The sequence below is a fragment of the Mustela nivalis genome, assembly GCF_964662115.1.
Source record: "Mustela nivalis genome assembly, chromosome: 12".
NCBI classification, from domain to species: Eukaryota; Metazoa; Chordata; class Mammalia; order Carnivora; family Mustelidae; genus Mustela; species Mustela nivalis.
The window spans coordinates 21,195,705-21,221,981 of record NC_139031.1 but is presented as its reverse complement, the minus strand read 5'-3'; the positions used below and the strand labels follow the sequence as shown (position 1 = coordinate 21,221,981).

The 26,277-nt window shown below is 44.5% G+C and overlaps 1 protein-coding gene across 1 annotated transcript; it reads left to right on the top strand.

Moving 5' to 3' along the window:
• Positions 1 to 23,462, top strand: CPA2 (carboxypeptidase A2). Its single transcript, XM_082693302.1, has 14 exons — positions 1 to 213; positions 671 to 1,733; positions 2,896 to 2,930; positions 3,011 to 3,152; positions 5,027 to 5,108; positions 5,763 to 5,897; positions 6,690 to 6,785; positions 8,736 to 8,837; positions 10,969 to 11,067; positions 12,385 to 12,495; positions 13,830 to 13,920; positions 15,501 to 15,700; positions 17,723 to 17,807; positions 23,228 to 23,462. Exons 4-14 carry the CDS (start codon positions 3,088 to 3,090, stop codon positions 23,413 to 23,415), a joined length of 1,254 nt encoding a protein of 417 aa, XP_082549428.1. The 5' UTR covers positions 1 to 213; positions 671 to 1,733; positions 2,896 to 2,930; positions 3,011 to 3,087; the 3' UTR covers positions 23,416 to 23,462.
• Positions 23,463 to 26,277: the final 2,815 nt, after the last annotated feature.

The following is a 26,277-nucleotide window of genomic DNA, read 5'->3' as shown; positions in this document are numbered from 1 at the left end:
AGAAGAGAGCTATCATCTTTCTCTTTCTAAATTACAGCTTCCCCACTGATAGCCTGATAAAGAAGCATTTGGTCTAAAACGGTCTTTTCCTAGAGCAGAGTGGAATTACCTGGGATGACAGGACAGGACAGTGTCAGAGCAGTGACCCATGGTCTGAGCATGGAGCTCCTCCAGCCTGCTCCACTTCTGATCAGCCCTGACCAGAGGCTTTGTGTAAGTCCCCTCCCGTCTGGCGCCTCATTTCCTCATCTGCAAAGCAAGGGCACTCCAATGATCTCTTTCCGGTTGGAGATTTTTCTCAGTGATTTTCAAAAACCGATTTTATTGGAGTTGATGGATATGTTTATGATGTGGATTGTAGTCATGGTTTCCTGGGTATATATATATGTCAAAACTTATCAAAGGGCATATTTTAAATACAGGCAGTTTATTGTTTGTCATGTATATCTCAACACAGCTATCTAAAAAGAGATTTTATCCAGCTTCTAGAATGATGAGGCAAGAGAAAGGACAGTGGTCTGTTCTTATAAAAATCTGTTTCCATTGTCAGTAATAGAGAGAAATAAACAGTGCTTTCTGGAGTTCCCTTACAGCGTCCTACTAAGGTTTGTGCTTTCTCCTTCTCCGGTTTCTATTTGTTATTTAAAAGGACTATTTGCATCCGTTCCAGGGAATGTTCATTCTGCTCATCCCAGGTATCATCCTTGAAGTAGGCTGCCCAAGACTCAAGAGTGTGGGGTCCAAGCTTCTCTTGGATGCCTACTGCGGTTCTACATTCATTTCCAATATCCTTTTCAGGAAGAGAAGAGAATTGTTATGTTTCTGCAAAATGAATGCAATTCATTGGGTAGTTTGAAATCATGTTGTATAAGGGCGATAAAACAAATTCTCCCAGTGGAACTTCACAGCGTGACCTGTGGGAGAGGAGAGGGGCTGTGGGAGGCTGCATGGAGGTGGCGGTCTGCCCTTCCTGCAAGGCACCCTGGAAAGCATCCTTTCCCCGACTTCTTTCCCTCTCAGCCAGGCACCGGTCACTCAGCACAGACTCGAGATTCTCCCGCGGAAGTACTTTTGAGCCCCACTCACACATTCCCTCTGCTACCACCTGGTCCGGACGCACCACTTTAAATCAATCTGGATTTCTCTGGCTCTTTGCTTCCAGGGTACCTGCCCTGCAGCCCACCCTGCCAGATTGATCATTCTCAACACTGCCTTCCTCAATCACTTGCAAGCCCAGCAGCCTCCCAAGGCTATTTCCCCCTTTCATCAGGGGTAAACTCTGCTTGGACCACGAGGACTTCATTAGCAGCCCTTCTCGTATCTTTTCCTGTTTCACCTTTCTCGCCATGCCCAGTGGCCAGAAAGGTGTTTTGCCACGTCTGCCCAGGTGGGGCAAGTTTCTGCCTGGACCTAATCACGTGCCCCAGGTTTCTCAGTTCCGGATCTTTCTCATCTCTCGCTATCACCAGCTTTTCCTAAGCAAATCCTACCTGCTTTAAGACTCACTCTGCTCAGACCCCATCTTTCCCCAGAAGATTTTACTGATTCTCCAAGTACATTCCAATTTCTATGACTACTGTTTACTTGCTGGGAGCAGGACACATGAGGATGAATTCCGGCCTGTCTCTTGGTTTCTGTCTTCTCCCTGACACCCAAGAGAATGAAAAACCGAGTTTGATCCAGGAGGAGTTTCTTAAACTGGAAACACCATGCTGGATACCTTCCCCCTTCAAGTATGTACTTGAGAACTCTAACCCCTGGATTCAAAGTGTGTGTGGAGGAAGAATTTGACACACAGAGGACAGAAGAAAATTTCCTTGTGTCTGTTTATGGTTGATTCTTGCTGAGCTGGACATAATGTGTGTGAATGATTAAGTGCAATAAGGTATGATTTCTAAAAATATGTAGTTCGATCTTTCTCTTCTGCAATGGAGAACAAAGTCAGATTAATGTAGACTTATGTTATAGAAAAGGAAAGATCACCTTTGTTTAAAAAAACCCTTTGCTTAAAAATCAGAATATATGGTATCATCTTGTCTTCAAGAAAAAACTCTAGGGGCACCTGGGTGGCTCAGTGGTTTAAAGCCTCTGCCTTTGGCTCAGGTCATGATCCCAGGGTCCTGGGATTGAGCCCCCACATCGGGCTCTCTGCTCAGCGGAGAGCCTGCTTCTTCCTCTCTCTCTGCATGCCTATCTGCCTGCTTGTGATCTGTCTGTCAAATAAATAAATAAAATCTTTTAAAAGAGAAAGAGAAAAAGCTCTAAAACACGAAAGAAATTTGGAAAGATATATACCAAATGATTTTTTTCGGGTGGAGGAACTACTGGTGATGAAAGGAACTACTACTACTTCCCTTTTATCCAAACTTTCTATAACAAGTAACTTCATTGTCGTACTCAGAAAGACATTTTCATTTTGGGAAAAAGCACAGAAACAAGGACATCAATTTGGTACAAATGCAGATGGATCACTTTAGAAACAGTCCAAAATTGAATATTAAAAGGCCTTCTGTTTTGTTTTAATATAGAGTGAGGACAGGAATGGGCCACCTCTACAGGGAGATTCAGCAGATGTGGACTGAGTGATTGTAGTGTTTCAGGGTAAACATTATAAAAATAAACAAATGAGCAAACTAATGGAATGTGATAGACTGGACGCTGGCATAATTACTGTAAATGCTGTGCCCTTTTTTATTTGTTTTTTTTCTTTTTTGTTTTTTGGGGTTTTTTTTGTCAGACACCAAAAAAAGACTTTAACCTCGGATCTATTAATTTGGCTTCTATCACCGGTCAGTTAGTGGCACTTTATGTTCTAAATCATAAACACATGATTTGCCCTTGGTATGCTCTAGCAATTTTGTTTTCCTTCCATCAAAGTTTGTTATCTCATTGCAGGAATGGAAAATGTACGGATTGGACATATCACACAGGTGGGTGTCTACAGCCTTGAGAATTGGACATGCAGGTGGGAATTTTACCATGTGGGCATTGAACTTGAGTTCTTACACAGATCAGCCTCAGCCATGGGCCCTATAAATAAAGTTCGGGAGTGACACTGAATTCTAGACTCTGGGAAGACCCTTCACCATGAAGTTGATCCTGGTTTTTTGTGCCCTTCTGGGGCATATCTACTGTCGAGAAACATTTGAGGGGTAAGTTATGCTTTCTGGTGCCTGTTTGAACTTTTTTTTTTTCACCTGATTCAGAGGGTCTCATCGGATAGTTGCAGAGTAATGGGTGTAAGCATATGGCATTTTCAGATTTAGAGAGGGAATAGTGGGAATAAAGGAATGAGTGACCCAGGGAAGAGATAAATGACACCTAAAGGAAAAAACTGAGTGAAATCTGAACACATATACCTTTCTCTCTCCCCCGGGTGATCACAATGAGGGATGATAGGCGTCAGTGAAAATAAAGCAGTCTGGCTGATTGTCTCAGTGCATCTCAGTAAGTGATGGTTTCTCTTCCACCACCTCCTCTGGGCCATTCTGGGCTTTGCCCTCCACGTCAGCCCTTGTCCTCCTCACCTGCAGATCTAGCGCCCAGGCCATGTAACCTCACGAGCTGGGAGGACCAGGGGTGTAGATTTCAGCCCAAACTCAACTCTCATGGCGTCATAGGATTCACCTTTGCTCTAAAGTACTTTGGTTTCAAGATTCTGTGAAAGGCTTTGGGCAACATTTCTTAAAGAGCGTTCCATGGAATTAAAGGAGTGATCAAGTAAGTCTGGCCCAAAGAAGTTGGTGTCAAATAAACTTGGGAATCAGAGGGTTTAACAAACTGTAGGATTTCTAGTGACTTTTACTGAAATTGTGTGTATTATAAATCTGTAAGAAGGGATCTAGGTTGTTACATTTACCCATTTTTTTTTATCATCAAACTCCTTTCACTTTTTTTTTTTTTTTAAACATGCTGAATGACTCAAAGGGCTACTGTTCTTTAGAGCACACACCAGGAAATTTAGTCCAAAGCAGTACTTTTCTCAGTGCCTTCCCATTACAAAAGCGGGGGGGGGGGGGTGTTTCCTGAGTGTCTGCACTAACCAAAAGGAATGAGACTCAAATGGAAGAATTTTCAGATCACAGGGCTGGTGTCTCCTTGTAGGCAGAAGAGCCTTGACGATCTCATACTCTATTACTTAGGTATTTTACTAGCATTCATTAGAAATGCATGACACTTGGTTTCAGAAGACCTGGGTTCTGAAGACCTGGGTTCTGGTCCTCGTATATGGCTCTCTGTACCAATCCTTTCCCTGATGCACAAATGCTCAAGGCAGTGACTCAGGAAGTCAGCCTAGTTGGAGAAAGGAAGGGTTATACGAATCCAGATCTGCTCCCCCACTTATTTCTAAGAATATGTGTTTGCTTGTTTTGCAACTTCTCTTTTTCGCCAAGGAGTCCTTGATATCTTTTATTCCTCATTATACATGTGTACGGGTGTGTGTGGAGAGCACAGCATGCTTTTTCAGGGTCCCCATTGTCTCTGGCATACCTCAAGCTTACGCCACATGAATGGGGTTTGGAGATGGAACTCTAATACATTTCAGTTAACAACAACAATAAAACATCGTAGGTCTATCCAGATGTGAATTCAATTTCTTCTTACAAGCACCAACTTAATGATTCCACTTTAAAAAAAAAAAAAAGCAAAAAAAAAAAACCTCATTTCTGAGAAGCAGGAACAGACAAGTTTTAAAAGGTATTGCTTTATGACCAGCAGGTGTTATTTTATAAATAATCATTAGCTAAAGGAAAGGTAACTTTAATGGCAAGCTTCCTGCTAAGAGTAGGTACACCTCTCAATTATTATCTAGATACCATTTCCTGGGGGGGAAGTAAAGCCATTCTACCAAGTCCTCATTGTGGGGATGTGGGTCAGTATACGATTTATTAGTTTCTCAATTGTCAAAGAGATTATTAATTGCTCCATTAACCTCATACATGCAGGGAGTAACAGGAGCAGAAAGCAGCAGGAAACAGTGTCCAGCTTTTGCTTTTAAGGTCATGTCTGTGGTTCATATTCTTAGGGACCAGGTGCTTGAGATCTCACCAAGGAATGAAGAACAAGTAAAACATCTGGTGGAACTGGAGGCTGAAGAACATCTTCAGGTATCCATTCTAAAGGGAGCTTCTGTTTCCCAAAGTGACTACTCCACAGTTAGACATGATGATTGGGATCTCTGACTTTGGACTGTATCTCATCTTTCCTGACATAGCGTGGAACACTAACTCACGGAGCTGAGATACAGAAAGCTTGGGCTGTAGTTTCGACTCTGTGGCACTGGGGAAGTCACCTACCTTCCCTGTGTCTTTTTATCCCATTCAGTATAATGAGCATAAACATACCATTCTTCTATCTCACAGGTTTATCGTAAGAGTGAAAAGAGACCGAATGTGAAAGTTACTTTGAAAAACTGTTGAACAGCTTTAATGCATATTTCCATCCTACGATAATATACAGTATTAATGTTCTATTATGAAATGAATTAGATTGCTTGAATGTCAACTGTTAAAAAAAACTGCCATAGTTTTAAATAATCTTTGCCTTCTGCCAATTTTAATATCTAAACATGGCGGGGGGCAAACAATAGGACACAAAGGCCCCGGCTTGGACATTTAAAAACCCTTTTGCAATATCAGAGTGATTCTGCAGTGATTCTAGTCTTATGGGCTGGAGGTAAAATAGATAAAAATTGATTCCTGGAAACCTGTCCATTTCCCTGAAATAACCCTCTTATTGCCTCGGCCTTTTACCCCTTCCAGCTTGATTTTTGGAAATCACCCACAACCCCAGGGGAGACAGCCCATGTCCGAGTTCCTTTTGTGAATGTCCAGGCAGTCAAAGTTTTCTTGGAGTCCCAGGGAATTGCTTATTCCATCATGATTGAAGATGTTCAGGTAATTATCCCACCAACCATTCTTCCAGAGTCTTGCTGGTTTACATGAACTGAAGATCCATCCTTTTTTGTCCTTGGATACTCTCTGCCAGGGAAAAGGACCTGTGGGCATTGCTAGGACCTTCCTGGAGTCTTGACTACCCCTGACACTGACCCTCTCCCTTTTGCATTTGGCATAAGTGGGATATGGTAACTAAAATCTTAAGTGAGAGGGCAGAACAGGACCTTTGGCATGAAATGTAAAGTACAAACTGAAGAGTGTTCGTTTAAGTGAAAGCAAAATGTTATTCATTTAGTTTAGTTTTTTTTTTTCTTAAAGATTTTATTTACTTATATGACAGAGAGAGAGAGATCACAAGTAGGCAGAAAGAGAGGGAGAAGCAGGCTCCCTGCTGAAGAGAGAGCCCGATGTGGGGCTCGATCCCAGGACCCTGAGATCATGACCTGAGCCAGAGGCAGAGGCTTAACCCACTGAGCCACTCAGGTGCCCTCATTTAGTTTTTAATTGGGGGTTAACTTGGGTGCTGGTTTCCCAGAAAGGTAGGAGAGCCAGAACACAACCGCGGGACCGACTGGCATCCTATATTTGCAGCATCTGGCTGGCCAGAAGTCCTGTTGGTGCCTAATCCCCTTTCAAAATGTTTCCAGAATAAGGGAAAGGCATGACCCCAGAGCCTGTATAACAGGAAGAGGATGCTTGGGACTGGGGACCTGAGTGTTAGCATTTCCCTCACAACTGTAGATGCAAATGGATTGCTGTAAACTAATCACAGGTGTGACTGGTTTACCTTAGGTTCTGTTGGACAAAGAGAATGAAGAAATGTTACTTAATCAGAGAAGGCAACGGGATGGTAACTTCAACTTTGAGGCTTATCATACTTTGGAAGAGGTAGGTGTTTCAAAATGAATGCCAGAGAAATGGGCCGTTTTCTCCTCTGATGACTAGGCTTTTACTTCGACCTGGTGATTTAATGGGAAGTATTCTCATATGGTTTCCTAACTTCTTCAGTTTTCTCTAGGATTTCACAGCCAGTATCAGTGTCACTGCTTCAAGACAGGACCCTGAGGCCCACTTGCCCATCCCAAGAGCCATTCCATTATTTGGAATTGTCTAGGAGTGTCTTAAGTGGGCACACAAACAGCCTCTCCTGCTGATGAGCGTCTCCTATCAAGGCCCCTCTGCTGATTTCTGACCCATGCTGCCCACAAAGCCGTTTGAGAGCAGTGCTTCCTGGCTGCCACTGATGATAGAATCAGGGGCTTCCCCAACACCTCTGGCTTTCAGCCGAGGGTTGGGTCTCCCAACCCGACCAGTGCTCTGAGACCTAATAGCAGAAAAGTCTTGTGAGGTCTCTGCTGTCTTTCCTGAGTTGTTGGTGTGAAGAATGCTTCCTTCCTCCAGCTGGGTCACACACTGCCACCTGGCCATCTGCTTGCCTCTTCCTGACATAAAGCTTTTCTTGGGTTCACCGGGGTCCACTTGCCTAAATGATTTAGAGTGGGGGAATGGAGGGGAGGAGAGAAGAGATGGGGGTTGGAGGGTAACAGGGGGAGGTGAAGGAGTAGCACAGAGCCAAAGAGGAGGAATCTGGTGGGTACTCATCCCCTAAACCAGCAATTTTAAATGCAGAGAAGTCTGAAACTAATTCCCCCCATCCCCAATTTATTTGGTGGCAAAAGCTAACCTGACCTAAACTCATCTGGGGGCAAACTCTGACCTAAATGGACTCGCTACTCATTTGTTTTACTGACAGAAATATTAATATCTCTGAATATGAAGCAATGCCACATGTTTAATACGCAATATAGGCTTCCTCTGACTTTTTTTTTTTAAGATTTTATTTATTTATTTAATGGAGAGAGAGCGCGCGCGCGAGAGAGAACAAGCAGGGGGAGCAGCAGAGGGAGAGGGAGAAGCAGGCTGCCCACTTGAGCAGAAAGCCCAACGCGAGGCTCCATCCCACGGCCCGAGATCATGACCTGAGCTGAAGGAGGATGCTTAACCCAGAGTCACCCAGGCGCCCCCTTCCTCTGACCTTTCTTAAAAAAAAAAAAAAAAAAAAAAAATCTTAATTTGAAGCATGTATGACTCCTAAGGGTTTCAGATAAGGGGTTGCGAACCAGTATAGAGAATGAGGGGTAAAGGGCGTGAAGAAAGCAAGGGGCTTGCCCGCTCTCCTTGCCTGGCCTTGCAAATTGGCGTGTGTGTCCCGCAGAGAACAAGCGCTGGCAGCGCGGCTGGAGGGGCCCTTTCCACGCCGGCCCCTCTCCAGACATGCCCAGGCACGTCCCAGCCTCAGCCAGGGCCACAGCTTGGGTGCCCCAGCCGCGCAGCATTTCAGTCAGCCTCGCAAGTAGGAGCCCAAGGAGCTGGGGACAGAAGTGCCTCAGAGGCCACTTCCCTGTCGCCCCGGGCCTCAGTCAGCCCTGCTATCTGGTCTCCAAATCCACCTTTGGTGGGGGGAGGGGGGGGGCGCTGCCAATCGTGTCCCTCTGCTAATGAAGCGAGCAGCTCTATGGCCGGGGAAGCTGCCCGTCCGCGCTGCGCTGAGGTGAGCCAGAGGCAAGCCAGAGAAGTGCCATTTTGTTGGAAGCACAAAACTGGAACGAGCCAGCTCCGCTGCCACAAAATGGCTTCCCCCTCCCCAGCCCCTGCGGACGCCCGGTGACTCATCATGTCTTCCCTTGCGGGGTCCATCGTCTCCAATCCGGTAGCATCCGCCGCGCTGCCCTCTCCGTTCCCGGAGGGAATGAAAAGGGAGGCGAGGGGAAAAGTCACTGATGGTTGCATCCCATCATCCATTTCCAAATGTCTACTTATTCGTCTTACACATTTCAGATTTCCCAAGAAATGGATAACATCGTGGCTCAGCACCCGGATCTAGTGAGCAAAGTGCATATTGGCCATTCTTTTGAAAAGCGGCCCATGAACGTGCTCAAGGTACACAGGTGCAGCTGTGGGTTTTCTTCCCGAGGTTTCTAGAATCTCGCCGCTCCCAGGCGGGCCGTCAGTCCTGGCTCTGCCTGCAGAGCGGCTCCTCCCCCCACCCCCCACCCCCTTTCCCTTTTCTCTTCCTAACCGGTCCTTGCTGGTTTGGAGTATCCACCTCCCCACTACCCCCACCCCCTCTTTTCTTTTTCCTTTTCTCTCTCCTGCGCAAGCTGACGCAGGTCTGCAGGAGTGAATTAATGCTCTCATCTTGATAGATTCGCTCAAAGGGAACCAGAGGCGAGCGCGCCAATAGGAACAGAGGAAGGGGGAGGCAGTGCGGGCCCCAGGGCAAGGGGGGCGGATGGAGGAGGTGACGGGGGTCCCAGAGCAAAGCGGGGCGCGGGGGCGGGGGGGCAGATGGAGGAAATGACGAGGGCCCCAGGGTGGGGGGAGGTATGAGGGCGGCAGTACGGGCCTGGTCCTGAGGTGGAGGCTTTGGCTGGGGGTGGTGTGCGCCCCAGGGGTGAGGGGGAAGTTGGACGTAGGGGTGCTGGCCTTTGGGTGAGCAGGGGCTGCGGAGGTATTCTGTAATTAATCAAGGTAGGAGTTCTGTACCTTGTTTTCTTTTTCTTTTCTCTCTTTGAAACCGAGAGATTAAGAAAAGGAAAAAAAAAAAAAAAGCGCCAAATACTTGCCTGAGCTGCATTTCAAAACAGAAGCACTCCTGCAGTGTGCGGGAGGAGGACAGGGCATCTAAATTGCACAGGCAAGTGCCCAGAAAACAAAGGCTAGTTTGAAAAAGGTTAGGGTTTTAAGCCAACCTGTAACCTCTGACAGTCTTACTGCTGGTAGTTTCAAGCTTTTTAACTTTGCCCAGAAAAAGAGTGAAATTTATTTACCGGGTTTCCTAGAAAGAGTTTGTGAAAGGGGGAAAAAAAAAAAAAAAAAGAAGAGAGAGTGAGATAATGTCACAACTCCCTACTAATTTTGGAAATGTTATGGCTGAGAACCAACGGACTCTTTGGGACAGATGGATTTCTCCATAGTGTTTCTCCCAAAGCAGGCTTGAGAAAAGTGGTTTGCCTACTTCATGACACAGTGGTACATTTGCTAATACTTACTACCTTACTTAAAAAAAAATTTTTTTTTTCCTACCGTTGGGCCAAGAATTCCCAGATTCTCCTCCCCCTTGGATTGTCTTGGCCTTCTCTTTTACAGGGTAATTTGTGGGTGAGAATGTTATGTGTTTTTGAAAGTTCCCTGCTTTCTACAATTGAGCTCTTTGGAGGAAAAGACACGAAACACTTAAAACTAAAACTCTCGAAGCCCATGAAATGTAATTTTTAGCAGGGATTTGCATTTCTCATTTACCTTATCTCCTATGTTTAGAATGCAGCACAGAGATAGAAGTTGATGGTGCAAAAATAATCTTTTCCTCCCCATTTACTGATCCAATTGGCAAAGCCACTCTTCCAAATAAAACTGAGACACTTAGATCATAAAATTTAAACTCTGGAAAGCACCTCCAGAACCTACCATCCTGTTTTTATGAAGGACTCGAAAGGTTATCAAAAGCATTTTTATTACAAAAATAACACAATCATTGCAAAAATTGGAAAACAGAAACAAAAGAGGAAAAACATCCCCATATTCCTAATTCCACGACTATGGAGTGATAGCTGTTAATATTTTGTGTATGTCTTGCTATTTCTTTCTTCCTCCCTCTCTTCCTTTTTCTCATGTATTTGTGTGCGTACATATATATATATATATATATATATATATATATATATGAATTGGCCTTTCAAGAGAATCAAAAGGCATCATACTATTTTGTAATCTGTTTTGTAAAAATTATAATTGATTTCACGTCACTACATTATCTGTACCTAGTTTTTACAAACATCACAGGAGAAAAAGTCTACTGCCTCTTTTTAGCCTGCATTTAAACTTATATTAAAAGCGGGGGACCAGAAAAAGCACGTGAAATAAGAGTTAATCCACAGCATCTCTGTCTACACCTCCTCCTCTCTCAATCACATCAAGTACAGAAAGAGGGACAGACAAGGCCCTAGGGGAAAAAAGTGGGGACAGGAGCCCCTAGCAGTGGAGCTGTTCACATTTCCACACTGTTTTACAGTTCAGCACCGGAGGAGACAAGCCAGCCATCTGGCTAGATGCCGGGATCCATGCTCGAGAGTGGGTTACACAAGCTACTGCACTGTGGACCGCAAATAAGGTCATTTTCCCTGAAATTCCTCCATTTATTTTGGCTTTCTGGAGTTAGACCTCACCTAACCACGCAGTGGTCTTTGATGTTCTTGGCAAGCCTTTCTTTGCATAGGCCTATTTGACCTTTTTTGGGATTGCTCTATTGCCCCAGCCAGCACGCTGGGCCTGTCCCCGGGTCTGCTGGCCACCGTGTGCTCTGTTAACAGAGAGAGTCAGAAGAGATTGAGAGGGTGGTAAGTACGGACCCCAGGAGTCAGATTTCAGCATAACAACAGACTAGAGATAAATTGTTTTGCTGCCTCCGGCCCGAGGGCTGAGGGACCATGTTCTAGAAAGCTATACAATCACCGAAGGGGCTCGGAGGGAAAATAAAAACAGGTGGTAGGAGAGTTTACTTTGCCCTACAGATCCAATGAGAAATTAGTTAAGGGTTTCTGGGTTTTTCTGAAAATGTTCCAAATCTGATTTTGAAGTTGGGAGTGTCGCAATACCTTTCTTCCACATGTGCATTGGAATTAGAGTCAGGACAGTGGACTGGGTGTGACCTAGTCTGGTATTGCTTAAGTAATTCAGAAATGACACGCTCTAAATCAGAATGTTAATTCATGAGCAAAGGAAATCAATCCACATCAGATCATTCAAGCATGTGCAACCACGTGCACACCGACTGATACATTTTTCCCTTCAATTAAAATGCAGTTACCTTTAGGGTATTATGAAATGGATATTTAACAGTTGAATAATAATGCCTTAGGATGGCTGAGCACAGGAAATGAATAAATTTTAATCCAACAGAAACTTCAACTCCACTGCAATTGATCGCAAGGAGAAATTTAATTCCCCAAATGGAATTTAACTGGCCCTCTGTATCTTCAGAAAAAGTCTCTACACATTTAAGTAATCTGTTGTTCATCGTGAGTACTTTTGGAAAGCTAGCCTCTGTGATGATGAAGGAAAGCTGAAAAAATGTCTTTGGTTTACAGATCCCTATAAGCCACATCCACCATTGCAAAATGCTTCCCCGGAATGAATAGAAAGAATTCTGCTTTTGAGAGAGAATGGATAAGTGATGTCTGAGTTTTACTTAAGATAAGTGAGTTATTCTGACTGGAAATACAAGTACAGACACTGGCGTATTAAACACATGAGTACTGCAGGAGACTGGGTGGTAGTCCTGCCAAGTTCTCATTGACTAGCAGTGGTATCTAGTTCATACCTGGAAAACCAAAAACCAAAAACCAAAAACCACATTGCCTTAATACTCCATCCCGTGTTCCCGGTGAAAGGGGAGTGTGAAATTGACATCTATGTTGTCTCTGCACAGATTGCCTCTGATTATGGAAATGATCCGTCCATCACTTCCATTTTGGACACGATGGATATCTTCCTGCTGCCCGTCACAAACCCTGATGGATATGTGTTCTCTCAAACCAAAGTAAGCCTAGGACCTTTTTCTTCTTCAACAAGAATTCATGGAAGTGTGTTGGAACTTAAAAGACAAAAGTTAACCTTTTTGGTCTTGATTTACCATAAGTGGAATGCGTAATTTCTCAGTAGTGGCCCGGAATTGAGGCGTATAGTGGACTTTATAATCACCTGTTATTCTGACACACGAGGTCTTTACATATTGCCTCCGTCAGAGCCCATTTTAGCTGTTAGGCTGGGCTATTAGAGCTCAGTGTTCACCGTGAGTCACCTAGGAGATTTGTTCCAATTCTCTCTGTGTTTTTTTGTGGTGGGATTGATGGAAAAGAGGAGGCGTATGTTACCTGCTGACAATTAGATTGCAGTAGGATTTGGGTAGGCAGTACAATGCATTTAGCATTTTACTTACAATCTGTAGAAGAAATCCTCTGTAATATCACTAAAAGGAGTTGCGTAGATTTTTTTTTCCCTTTAAAATCTTATTACAGAACCCCATTGTGGTAACTGTGACCCCACATATATTCAAAGTGAATCAGAGCTTCAAGTTTATTTTTGGAGAGAGCTGAGTACGATAGTGTTTTTCAACATGTGTTCAAAAAGAACTCATACAAATACTAGTACTCATCTCATGAGATATCCTATGAATAGAGGGTTCCACAGTCAAGTTTGGGAAGTACCGCCCACCGTATCCCTTTCCTGGAGTGGCATGAAAGAAACACGAAAGCATTAAGAAACTTAGAAGTGCTGAAGTATGTTAGCGAATTTAGCTCTATGTTTTCCTGAAATATTCAATCACAGAACTCTTGCTCTCTCCCCACATGTTGTTGTTATTTCTTGTTATTGTTTCATTTTTAAAGATTTATTTACTTATTTGACAGAGAGAGACCGTGAGAGAGGGAACACAAGCAGGGGGAGTTGTAGAGGGAGAAGCAGACATCCCGTTGAGCAGGGAGCCCGAGGTGGGGCTTGATCCCAGGCCCCTGGGATCATGACCTGAGCCAGAGGCAGACGCTTAACGACTGAGCCACCCAGGCCCCCTATTTTTTCCTATTGTTAACACTGAATAGAATGGGTGTCCTATGGAAAATAGTTTGCCAGGTATTGATTTGAGGAGATGGGGGATTATTTACTTCTCATTTCTGTGAGACAACAAAGAAACTCCTCGAAGCAGAACCCCATAGGACTGTTTGACACCTCTGTGGGCAAGGAAATTAGTGTCATTTCAAAGGGGCCTTCCCGGGAGGGAGCAGGGGAAACACACGGGATTTTAAAGGGACCATCTCATCAAGGCCGAATGACCGTCTTTCTTTTTTTTCCGTTTTCTCTTGCGTTTGGATTTATAAGAATCGTATGTGGCGGAAGACCAGGTCCAAGGTATCAGGAAGCTCCTGTGTTGGTGTTGATCCTAACCGGAATTGGGACGCAGGTTTCGGAGGTGAGCGCAGGGACCTTGCCCCCAGGGATGGCCCGAAGCTGTCTGGCCAACTAGCTGTTTTGCAAGGGCTCTGCAGTGCTGTCAGCCTGCTAAGCCCATTCAGGATTGAAGCCATTTAAAAACCTATTTGAAAAACACTTAAGTAAATTCCCTTCACAGGCACGCGGCGCTGTCACACATCTCTGAGCAGCATTTAATATATTTTGTCTCACATCTTAGTTTTCCCACAAGCTGTAGCCCAGCTCGGCTTCGCTTCTGAGTCTTCAGAACAAGACTTGGCGCCATGGCAGGAGGCCTCAGGAAGCCCTGAACCAACCACTAGAGGGGGTTAGGATCTATTCAGAGGAGAAGCATTACATCATCTCTGGATGTTTCGAGAAAGAAAACTAAAAAGAAGTACACATAGGATTAAGAAATTGATTTTCAAAACAGATTCAAAGAGAAAATACTGGCTTGCTGCTCAGGTTTTGTTGACCTGTGACTCTAATTTTGGGGGTTTCAGTGGCAGCCTGGTTGGGAGGCTCCTTTATGCTTTTAGGGACCAGTTAAAACTCCTGTGTTTCCCTAATCACAGAATTGAAATTTGTTCATTCCTCACTAGGTCTGGTCGCAGTGAGGTTAGAAACTGTCTTTTTCACTGCACTGTCGCTACCACCCAATACGGTGTCTGGAACATAGAAGGCAATCACTAAATATTTGTAAGACAAATGAATTAATGAGAGTTATTGAACCAAGAAAAGACCCACTCGGGAATTGTGGCAATGGATGAGTGGCAAGTTCATTCATCGCTTTTATAATAGCTTTTTTTTTTTAAGCGTAGGGGAAAAAAAAAAAAAGCATCAGATCCAAAATGCTGAACAATGCCCAGGAATTCAATGTCAGGTATTTTTTTTTCCCCCTGAAATATTATGGTTCTTACTAAATAATCTTGCAATGAAGTCACAGGTTGTATTTGTACTTTGTCTATATCATTTAGAGACCGTGGGGGAGTCCCAGCCCCTCCCGATCTCCTTGAAGTTTCTCTAGCATTCAGAGCCCTGGCCAGGCCACAGTGGACCACTTTGGTGGTCACGAGTAACTCCAGTTGCTGAGAAAATCAAGGCCAAAGGTGGCCTTGTTGTCAAATGCAGTTGTGATTTCCTCACTGCAGAAAGGGTGTCAGAGGTTCCTTGCATTTGTGGCTTTGTGATTTAGAAGTAAAGATGCATAGAATCTTCTGCTCTTGGACATGAAGAATTGGAAGAAATCCCAGAAAAAGAGCTTGCTCAACTCCCACCCAATGCAGGAATTCCATCTATAATGTTAAATCTAGCTTTTCTTCCAACAACTCCCACAGAGAGGAGATGATCTAATTTGATAGCTCTTTCTGCCATATAGAGGGACCATCTTTCTAAAAAAGAGAGTTGCCTCTAGGATCACTTCAGTTTGGCCTCCTGTGCCCTTAGAGAACACGTCCATCTAATGCAGGGACAGTCTTGCTGACTTCCAGAGGAGGAACTCCGTGATGCATGGTACATATATCCATACAGCATCTCCCTGAAGCTTACTGTTCCTCCTGGGCTTCTTCTGTGTCCCATCAGGACCTGGAGCCAGCAGCAACCCTTGCTCTGATTCCTATCGTGGACCCTATGCCAACTCTGAAGTTGAAGTGAAATCCATAGTGGACTTCATCAAGAGTCACGGGAAGATCAAGGCTTTCATTACCCTCCACAGCTATTCCCAGCTGCTCATGTTCCCCTATGGGTATACATGTACCAAGTCAGATAACTTTGATGAACTGGTAAGTTTCCAAAATGTCATTTCTGCTCAGCCTTGAAGGTCCACTGTGTGGACAAGTAAGTTTCAGTCATAGAGCCTGGTCCCATTCTGGGGGCGGATTAGTGACAGGTTACAGAGATGAATAGGTGCAACCACCGAGAAGAGTGGGACACAGGCAGAGGTTTGAAAGACTGGTTATGGATTTTCCAAATTAAGTTTCCTTGGGAAATAGAATTCACAAAATCACTGTTGTCTTGATCTAGATGAGCGAGAGCCTCAATGGGACCATAAATTCCCAGGACGTGCTTTCTGTTGCTTAGGAAATAACTACTGGAATTTGAATGTGAGTCTCACAGATCTGTAGTTAGATGCTGTCAGATGCTCAAAGCGAAAGAGTACTGTCTCCTAGCCTTACACCTTCCTGGTGCTTTCTGCTCTGTGACCTTCTGTCCTGCTGCACGAACGAACACTCCCTTCCCTCACTTGCTACCTTCCATCATCTTTCCTGTCTCAGGAATGACAGGGACCTCTCAGAGGGCTCCTTACAGGCGTGTACGAGCTATTCCCAGTTGAGGAGAATGTGCAGTACTCCCAATTTGGCTTTTAGGCTTGGTTTTTGAGACCCACATGTTAGAGATAAACCCTGAGATGGGACCTTTTGGTCAGTTTACTTTCAAGTACATTAACGATCAGCAGCTCCTGGCAGAAATGGACTAAATTATTCTCATTCAGGTGTATCTTTCATCTCATCCATCGGATGTTAGCCCTGTAGGGCAGTGCTCAGAGTTTTGATGATGAATAGTACCACTCAAGGCCAAATCAAGGGAAAAAGAACCTTAAGATTGAAAAGAACTTACAAGGTGCTTTTAGTAGACCTAGATGACCTTAAATTCTCCAAAGCTGGTGCTCACATCTCTGCCACATAGTCATCCAGTCTGTGTTTGGACAGTTTTCCTGCCTCCCAAGGGCTTCTGTTCTGTGTTGGAGCAGGTGTGATTGTTTGAGTTCTTCCTTACAGACAGCCCAAACCTGCTCCTTAATAGTTTTTACCTGCCAGCCCTGGTTATCATCTTGCTCCCTTTGAAAAGAAGCAAGTCCATTAATCATTTGAAGACCAGTAACTTGCTTCTTCTAGGTTTTTCTGTATCCCTACAGCTCCTTCAAACACTCATAATGTAGTGCAGAGTTCCCTCACCATGCTGTTTGCTGTTTTCCAAACATGCTTTGGTCAGTCTCTGTTCTTCAAGGGTAGCTCCCAGAAGTGAGCATAAAACCTGTGGGTCAGCCAGCACAGAGGGGAGCATGGTCATGGCTGCCCTCCTCCAGACCGTGTACTTCTGCTTAAACAGTTGAGGGTCACATTAGTTTTTTGGCAGTAGCCTTGTGCTGTTGACTCATGTTGGGCTCATTGACAACTGAAACCCCCAGGCTCTCTGAGGATTCTGCTGAGCCAGGTTTCCCCCATCTGGTAATTGTACAGTTGTTTTCCTGGACCCAAGTTCAAGACCTTACATTTATCCCTAGCAAGGACAGTAAAGCCTCAATCAGTCAAAATTGGAACCCTCAAATAATGGAAAATATTTTGCTGAGCTCTACTTCTTGGAAAAAGACACAATCATAGGGAGGTAAGCCAATGTAGGGATCTAGCTCAAAAAAAAAAAAAAAAAAATCAACTTCCCCGGTACATCCTGGGGTCAGTACGTATCAGTACGTATTCTCTTTGGCCCTTTACTTCCACCCTCTTTCCCTCCACACCCTCAACAAGGAAGGATGGTGGCAAAATCATGACCCTGGTTTATTTATTGCAAACACCTGGATGATCAGACAAACAATGAAGGTCTTCGTGTTGTATTTTTGAAGCGAACCGAAGTGAACTAGTGTTGACTTCTCAGTGAAAATGACTGAAATGAAAGGGCATTGTACTTAAGTCTACATTAGCCCGAGGGTCTAGTTAATCAGAGGGCCCTGTTCTACATTCTGCACTTGGGCATTCAATCTTCAAGAGGCAAGTGTTATCCATCTACCTTTTCTTGGTTCTTTCTAGAATGAAGTGGCCAAAAAGGCTGCCCAGGCTCTGACCAGCCTGCACGGCACCACGTACAAAGTGGGACCTATCTGCTCAGTCATCTGTAAGTATCACCTATGACCTATGACCTATCACCTATGACCCACTAAGTGGGCACCATGGGATTTTGGGGCCAGAGCCTGTCAGTGTCCTGATATGAAATGTCTAGGTCTCTCTGCGGGTGCTCAGCCCTGCCCGGTTTCCTGCCACCAGGTACTATGTGGTATCTGGAGCAAAGAACTTCCTAAATACTTGAGCTGTGTGCGTTCCTCTCTGTTTCTCCTGACCCTTCCAGCTCTTTGTCATTACATGGAAACTTTTTGCCTAAAAACAAGCTTTTGTCAAGACTTAGTCCTGAGCCATCACTTTTATTAATTATTCCTTTCTGGGCTGAGGGGTTTGCACCCTGAATAATGCCATGGACTTATTGTGGGGGCAGAATGGGGGCGACTCTTTAAAAGGACCCAGATATTCTGGTGGGCAGACTCTATTGCAGCCATTTGTGCATGTAGAATTTGGGGAGACAAAGGGGAGGATCAGTCAGGAGTACTGCCAATGTCAGGAACAAAGCTGGGGAGCCTGCTGTCAGACTTTCTGAGACTCTCCTCTCCCATGGTGGACTGGGATAGGAACAAGAAACAACTGCAGTGCCGTGGGAAAGCCTAATGCACCCATGCAGATTCTGAGTCCCCCAAAGGAGTCTACCCACTTCCTTAGGGGCAAACCCAGAAACTCAAGAGCCCGTGGTTGAATGCCCAGGAGTTTCCCTGTGCTCCCACACCCATGGACCCTTTGGAAACAAATGCCTCTTATAGGCACACGCTCTGTTCAGCACCCTTTTATTAAGCCTCTACTATGGGCTAATCATTATGTCAAGTACTACAGACATAGAGAATCCACAGAAAACTCACTGTTTAATGTGGGAGATGAACAGGAAGATGAATGTTGGTTTGCTGTGTGTTGTAGTAGGCTATACATGGTATAGAAGTATTAGAAAGTTGGGAGGATTTGACAGTGGCAGAATCAGGAAAAGCTGCATACGGAAGTGGGCAGGATTTTGATGGCTGCTCACCAAACAGCGAGAGGAGGGGGAAAGAATGGGCCATTTCCACTCTAACAGTGCAGGCAAAGGCACAGAAGTAAGAAACTGCATGATGGACTCTGTGAACAACAAGGAGGTTTGGGAACCCTGGAAGAAAGTAGGAACAAGGGGAGTGAGGGTTCAGGTTTTTGGGTGCCATGTTAAGGAGTTTAAGTCTTGACCCACAGGACCCTGGAAGCCACTGGAGTTTTCAGCAGGGAGTGAGTGTGTTGAGGCTCCTAGCAAGAGTGTGGAGGCTGGATTGTGATGGGCTGGGAGTATGAAATTCCTGCAGGAAGAGGAGGACTTGTTCAGGGGAAAGTGGGGTCCACACTAGAGCAGTGCTGTGGAGGATCTAGGGAGACGTGAAGCAGGGAAAACCAAAAGGCTTTGGTTATTCACTGGATGTGGTAGAGTTTCTCACCAAAGGTCATTGAACAGGGCTGTTAACAGAGGGAGACTTCCAGGAAGGTGAAAGGTGGTGGGTGGAGAGAGAGTGAGTTCAGCTCTGGGGAGGGTGAGGCTGAGAGGACTGTAGTGTTTTCAAGGGAGGACATCCTGTAGGCTGTGCACCACATGGCCCTGGGCTTCTGTGGAGAGAGAGAGACTTAAGAGTAGTTGACATTAAAAAAAAAAGTAGTTGACATAGAAAGGATGGTTGGAATGGGAGAGCAAGGACACCACTTGGAGTAGGAAGGGCCCTGGATGGAGGAGGGGAGCAACCTTTCAGACAGCAGAGGGGGTCGTGAGGGAGGGCCACCCAGTGGGGCTTTGCAGAGGGGCCCAGAAGCTTATGTTTCAGAAGCCATAGGAGCAGCAGTTTTTGGAAAGGAAGCAGCAGTTAATGATGACGAAAGGCTATGAGAAGGTCAATTATGACAAGGACAGAGTATTTACCACTGGATTTTTATCACTGGCTTATTGGTGACTTTAAGCAGACCATTTCATAAGGATGGTGAGGGTCACGGGAGGAGCACATGGGATGGGGGAGAGCGGAGGTCTGGAGCCCATGTGAACCCCCTTTGGAGGAGCCCAGATGAGAAGGGAAGGAGAGAGAAATGGAGATTTTTTTTTTTTTTTTCTGAGATGAGAGACTTCTTTATTGACTGTGGGAAAAGGACCAATAGAGAAGGAGAGGTGGAAGACACAGGAGAGACAAGAAATGAGCAAGGCAGTGCTACTGTGGAGTGGGGGAGAAAGGGGACAAGAACGAGTCACGTAGGGGTGGGTAGATCAGGCTTGAATAGGAGGAGTGAGTCTGCAGATGGGCTGGAGGCACCGGGAGCAGCTACATGGGGGTGGAGCGTGGTGGGAATCCAAGGGAAGGCATACTTGTTAGTCATGGTTTTCTTAATGGTAGTCTTGGAGAGCGGAGGAGCAAGAGTTCACCTAGCATATCTAGGACAATCAATGGAAATCCCAGAACTACTGATCATGATTATGGTTTTTCTTTTCTGTCATTTTCCTTTTTTTTTTTTTTTTTTGCCATTACGAGGCATTTAAAAGACTTTATAGAAAAAAGAAATCTAATGGTCATTGCATTTTATGTTTCAATTTCTTTAGTAATTTTGGTGATGAACTCAAATATATTGATCTAGTTGTTATCAATATGTGTGTTCTATTTTGTGTCCAGCCTTTTCCAGTTGATGTTATTTCCTGCACACATCTATGCATTTCCACTCTAGGTATTTGTTATTCCAGTAGATTGCTATATCCTGGTTATTGGACCTTTATATTGTTTGCTAAATGGTGCTACTACATGCTAGTGCAAACATGTTGGTATGGACTTCTTTTTCTTTTAGATGATCCTTTTGGTGTATATTCCAAAGGCAAGATTACCAGGTCAAACGGGATGAATAGATTTGGAGCTCTTGTTACATATTTTTTAGCCTATTCTCTGGGAGGGCTGATCTGCTTACAGTTGCCCTGACCTTTTTTTAAACCACGTTCCACGTGGGATTGTCCTCCCTTTTGGCAGAGGAACCCCCAGGGAGGAGGGCCCTCTGACTAGTGGCACTGGGGAGGAAGGCCATGATGGTCACTTGAGGTCAAGAAATGCATGGTTTCTGAGTTGGGCAGCCTCTGAGTGGAGGCTGGTATTGAGAATGTCAGCAGAATGGCATCCTGTGCTCTCCACGTGGGGTCTCAACCATTTTATTACAAGGATTCTGGTTTCTCACCATTCTTATCTAAGGCATGTCCAAGTGAGGTACACCTTGGAAGGCTGAGGTTTAGTGTGCTTTACTTGGTAAGGTTTCAGATATTCCTAATAAGCATGTATCAGACATGTGTAAGGTTTGCCATCTGATCTGTTGGAACCTGACCATTAATGGTCAAGCAAGTTCGGGCTCCATTTTTCCCAGAGCTGACTCTGTTATCCTTGATTCTGGCATCACGCCAGCTTGGACAAGCACTGCCTCTAAGAACAGGTCCCAATTAAGTACTTTTTGCCTCCTGCCCTAGATTGGTATGTAGCTCTGGGCTGAACACCTGCTTTACTCCACCCAAGAGGTGGCTGGACTGCTGTGGTGGGTGAGACATTTCCTGGGTAGTTTCTCATCTGGAAAGGGCTCTGAGGAGCTGTGCTATGATGGACGAAGTTGTCACTTGAGTTCTTTCTCAGAGAGGTGGAGGGTGAAAAAGACCCAGACGTTGGGGACGGATGCTTGGTTTTGAGTTATAGTTCTGCCACTTTGGAACCAAGTGATCTCAGGCAGGTCACTCATCCTTCCTTGATTTTTTTCATCTGTGAAATGGGTTGTCAAGAGTCTCAAAAGATAGGATGTAGAATAAAAGTGTTTTCAAACTGTAAGGCACTATATAAATGTTTCTTGTTAGTTTCCTGTTGGATTACTCCCCTTCAGGTACCTCTTACCTTCCTCATGGTCTGACTTTTTGATAGGATCCTAGTCATTTATTCATACTGGTGCTTATCATCACAACTGAAATTTATTGAATGCTTAGCCTACATACTTTATCTCAGCTCCTTCCCTTAATTTCTCAGAACCTCAGTTTCCTTATCTGTAAAATGGGAATAATACTAGCACCCACCTTGCTATCCATGTGGGGATTAAATCAACTGATTTAACATGTATCTAACATATTTAGTAAGTGCTCAAACAAGTGTTGGAATCATACACACAGTGTTCTCCCACTTAACTCTCCTTATGAAATAAGTACTGTAGTATTATCCCTATTTGACAGATGAAGCCTTTGGGGTTGGGAGAGGTAAGTGCCTTAGGTGATCCAGCTAATGATTTGCAGAACCAGGATTCAATCTGAAGCCAGCGTTCTGTCTACCATGGACCTCTTAGCAGGATAGGCTGTAGGCAGGTAGTGTAAATTAGGAAATTTGGTATCCAGGAAGATTCAGTTCAAGTCAGCAAACATTCAGGTGAAGGCAAAGACACAAATCACAGACCTTTATAGTGTTAATTTATAATATTAACCGCTAATCCTACTTCTTCCTGGTACAACACCCTTGTCTCCCCCAGGTCTCCTGCTGTTCTCTCCCACTCTTCCATCTGACCTCTCCCCTGCCTTCCCTGGGAGGGACCTAAGTGCCTGTCCATTGCTCAGCTCTTCTGAGTCATGATTGCCATAGGTCTTTGTAGGTTAATGCCACCTTCCTTCATCATCTGTCATGTCAGTGGCCACACGTTACACAGGTGCACATTACTTTGTTGGTGTCACCCATCATGTATAGGTGCCGGGCATATTATTTGATAGCAGAATAAAGCCTACTCCACCCTCATGCTGAAAGTTCCCTGAGGGCAGGGGTCAAATCTCTTACTCTATTGTTTTTTTTTTTTTTTTTTTAAAGATTTTATTTGTTGATTTGACAGAGAGAAACACAGCGAGAGAGTGAGCACAAGCAGGGGGAGAGGGAGAGGGAGAGGGAGAAGCAGACTCCCCATTGAGTAGGGAGCCCGATGCAGGGCTCAATCCTAGGACTCTCGGATCATGACCTGAGCCAAAGGCACACTTAACGACTGAACCACCCAGGCGCCCCTCTTACTCTGCTTGTAATCCCTCCTCTCCCACAAGAGAAAACGATGTCTGCATCTAGCACTCCTCTAAAGAAGGAAGAGGTGTGGCCTCCTTAAGGTGTAGTAGATGCCAATTAGGAGAGCAGGCAGGATTCCAAATGGGTGGGTGAAGCCAGAGGCTCCTAAGAGTGCCAGAGGAAGGCTAAGTATAGCGTCCGTTTGAATAACACCTTTTGCTTTTCAAATTAATCTACTTTTTCATGAGCATGACCCCCTATGAAGCTATCTCTGCTCTCAAGGTCCACGCAGAGGGGCCTGACTTATCTGTAATGGTGAAACCTAACACAGAGGTTATGTGTCTGGAGATGCCAGTGGGAACAGCATACTCAGACTTTGTTCTCATTTGCCCTTCAGACCAAGCCAGTGGAGGAAGCATTGACTGGTCATATGACTATGGCATCAAATACTCATTTGCTTTTGAACTGAGAGACACCGGTCGATTTGGCTTCCTCCTGCCGGCCAGTCAGATCTTGCCCACAGCCGAAGAGACCTGGCTTGGCTTGAAGACGATCATGGAGCATGTGCGGGACCATCCTTATTAGGGCTCTGGGGAATAAACACCATTAAAAGCTCTTTGGTTTGAAGCAGAGTTGGGTTGTGATTATTTTTTCTAACCCTGATCTTGGAGGACTATTTCTCTGATTTATGTTGCCCTAAAACCTAACAAGCCACTGAGCTGTACCCCTTCATCGTCAAAAACCATGAACAAAACCCATCCTGAGCAAAAAGGCTCCCAACATCGTTTAAAAATTAAAAAAAAAATTTGTGGTAAAATATGCATAAGATTGATCATTTTCACCATTTTTAAGTGCACAATTCATTAAGTACATTCACAAGGTTGTGCAATGATGACCATCATCCATCTCTGGAAATTATCCCAAACTGAAACTCTGTACCCATTCAGCAATAACTCCCCATTTTCCCTCCCAACAACCCCCAGAAACCTCCATTCTACTTTGGGTCTCTGTGAATTTGCCTATTCCAGGTAACTTATATAGATGGAATCAGATAGTATCTTGTCCTTTTGTGACTGGCTTATTTTACTTAAACAGAATGTCGTCAAGTTTCATCCATGTTGTGGCATGTGTTGGCCCCTTCACCTTTTTTTTTTTTTTTTAAAGATTTTATTTATTGGGGCACCTTGGTGGTTCAGTGGGTTAAAGCCTCTGCCTTCAACTCAGGTCATGATCTCAGGGTCCTCAGATCAAGTCCTGCATTGAGCTCTCTGCTCAGCAGGGAGCCTGCTTCTCCCTCTGTCTGCCTGCCTTTCTGCCTATTTGTGATCGCTGTCTGTCAAATAAATAAATACAATCTTAAAAAAAAAAGATTGTATTTATTTATTTGACACAGAGAGATAGAGAGAGAGAGAGTACAAGCAAGGTGAGAGGCAGGGAGCAGGAGAAGCAGGCTCCCACAAAGTAGGAAGCCTGATGTGGGGCTCTATTCCAGGACCCCGGGATCATGACCTGAGCCGAAGGCATGTGCTTAACTGAGCCATCCAGGCACCCCGCCCCTTCACCTTAACGGAGTAACATTTTAGAGCTAGCAAGTGACTTTCAAGTTTCTTTTTTCTTTCTTTTTTTTTTTTAATTTTATTTATTCATTTGAGAGAGAGCATGAGAGAGAGGATGAAACCTGAGAAGGTCAGAGGGAGAAGTAGACTCCCTATGGAGCTGGGAGCCCAATGTGGGACTTGATCCCTGGACTCCAACATCATGACCTAACCTGAAGGCAGTCACCCAACCAACTGAGCCACCCAGGCACCCTCGAGTTTCTTTATTCAATAAATACTAATTAAACAACTACATCGTGCCATACATTATTCTAGGTACTTACGTATTCTCTGGTCCCATTGTTGCCTTTGGCTTTTTCGCATTTCCAGTATGCTGCGTTATAAAAACTAGTTGGGACCCAAACAAATGACACTCATTCCTCTTGGTTGCCCCATCAAACCTGGGTCTCAGATTCTACATAATTTCTTTTTAGACATTGACTTCCATTTAGGGATTGCGATTTTCTTCCTCTTGATGGTTTTCTCTGGGAAAAGAAGGTGGGAAGTGAATGTCAGCTTGCCTAGAATTCTGGGTACTTGATTCTTTAGTTTGCATTTCTTGCAGATTCAGCTCCCATCTTTTCTTGTTACTAATTTCAAAGCTGAAATTGATCTTGGAGCCCAACCATTGTTATGGACCGGGGTGTGCGTAGGAGTTCAGTTTCAGTGCTGGAAGGATGACAAAAGTCCTGATAAAGCCCCCAGCTCTATGATTTCTGACAAAGACTCTCCTTGACTTCTCTGAGCCCTTTTTTTTTTTGACTAGACCTTGTCCTTGGGCCCTGTTTAAGTCAGTCTTAGCAAAGAATCCTAAGTCATCCCCCAGTCCTTGATACCGAATTGAATTGCTCATCCTCCACCTTTGATGACTAAGATCTTGGTCTGCCTTTGGCAAGAACCCTGTGAGTCCAGTTAAACAAGAACCCCCCTACCCTTGATGTTTTCCCTTAGCAGTATTCCATCCACTGACCCCTTCACTCTGCTGTCTTCACTGAATTTGGAATTGAACACAATTACTCTCCTGTTGTGTGAACCCTATTGTAATAATCTTGAATAAAGTCTTCCTTGCAGTTTTAATAAGTATCAGAAAAATTTTTCTTTTGCATCGCTGACAATGACCTTTGGTTGTATCCACTTTGCCTTGAGCAAGAACAAAAAGAATGATGTAGACCATGGGGACAATGGGATGGGGGAGGCTTTCATTTTGGGGCTCCGAATTTGAGGATTTGGAGTTCTCAGAACAGATTCGAAGGCCTTAGAATCCCTGAAGAAGTCGTGGAGATTATGAGCACCTTTCATTTATTCTGATGTGATTGGGTGGAAAGGATACCAGATTCAGAGTCTAGCAAATGTAAGAAAGTCTCATTATTAATAATACCATTAAGCCTTACCTTTACTCAGACCCCAAGGAAAACTGGTATTTTATCCAGACTAACACTTCTTCCTATCCCACCAACCTCATGTATTTCTACTTTTTGAGTGGGGTCTTAAGAGTTAGATGTCAGATTCCTAACAGAGGTCACAAACCCTCATCATCATGACGCTCTGGTGAAATTCTCTGACAAGTCTTATTAAGTCTTCACTTTATTTATTTATTTATTTTTAACTCTAGAGGTAACCTCATTTAGGGCTTAAAATTTGGCCTCTCCCATCAGTATAAATTCTTTCCAGCACTGTTGGGACTTCCCTATTTACTGAAAAAACACTATTTAAATACCAAATGATGAGCAATATGGCGCCCTTGGCACAGACTTTTTTCCAGCCTGAGGATCAAGTTCCTGCCCTTGTAAATCAAGAGGCCTTTATCATTCCAAAGGAATGGAAGAGGCATTGGTAGGGGCCCGCCTGATGT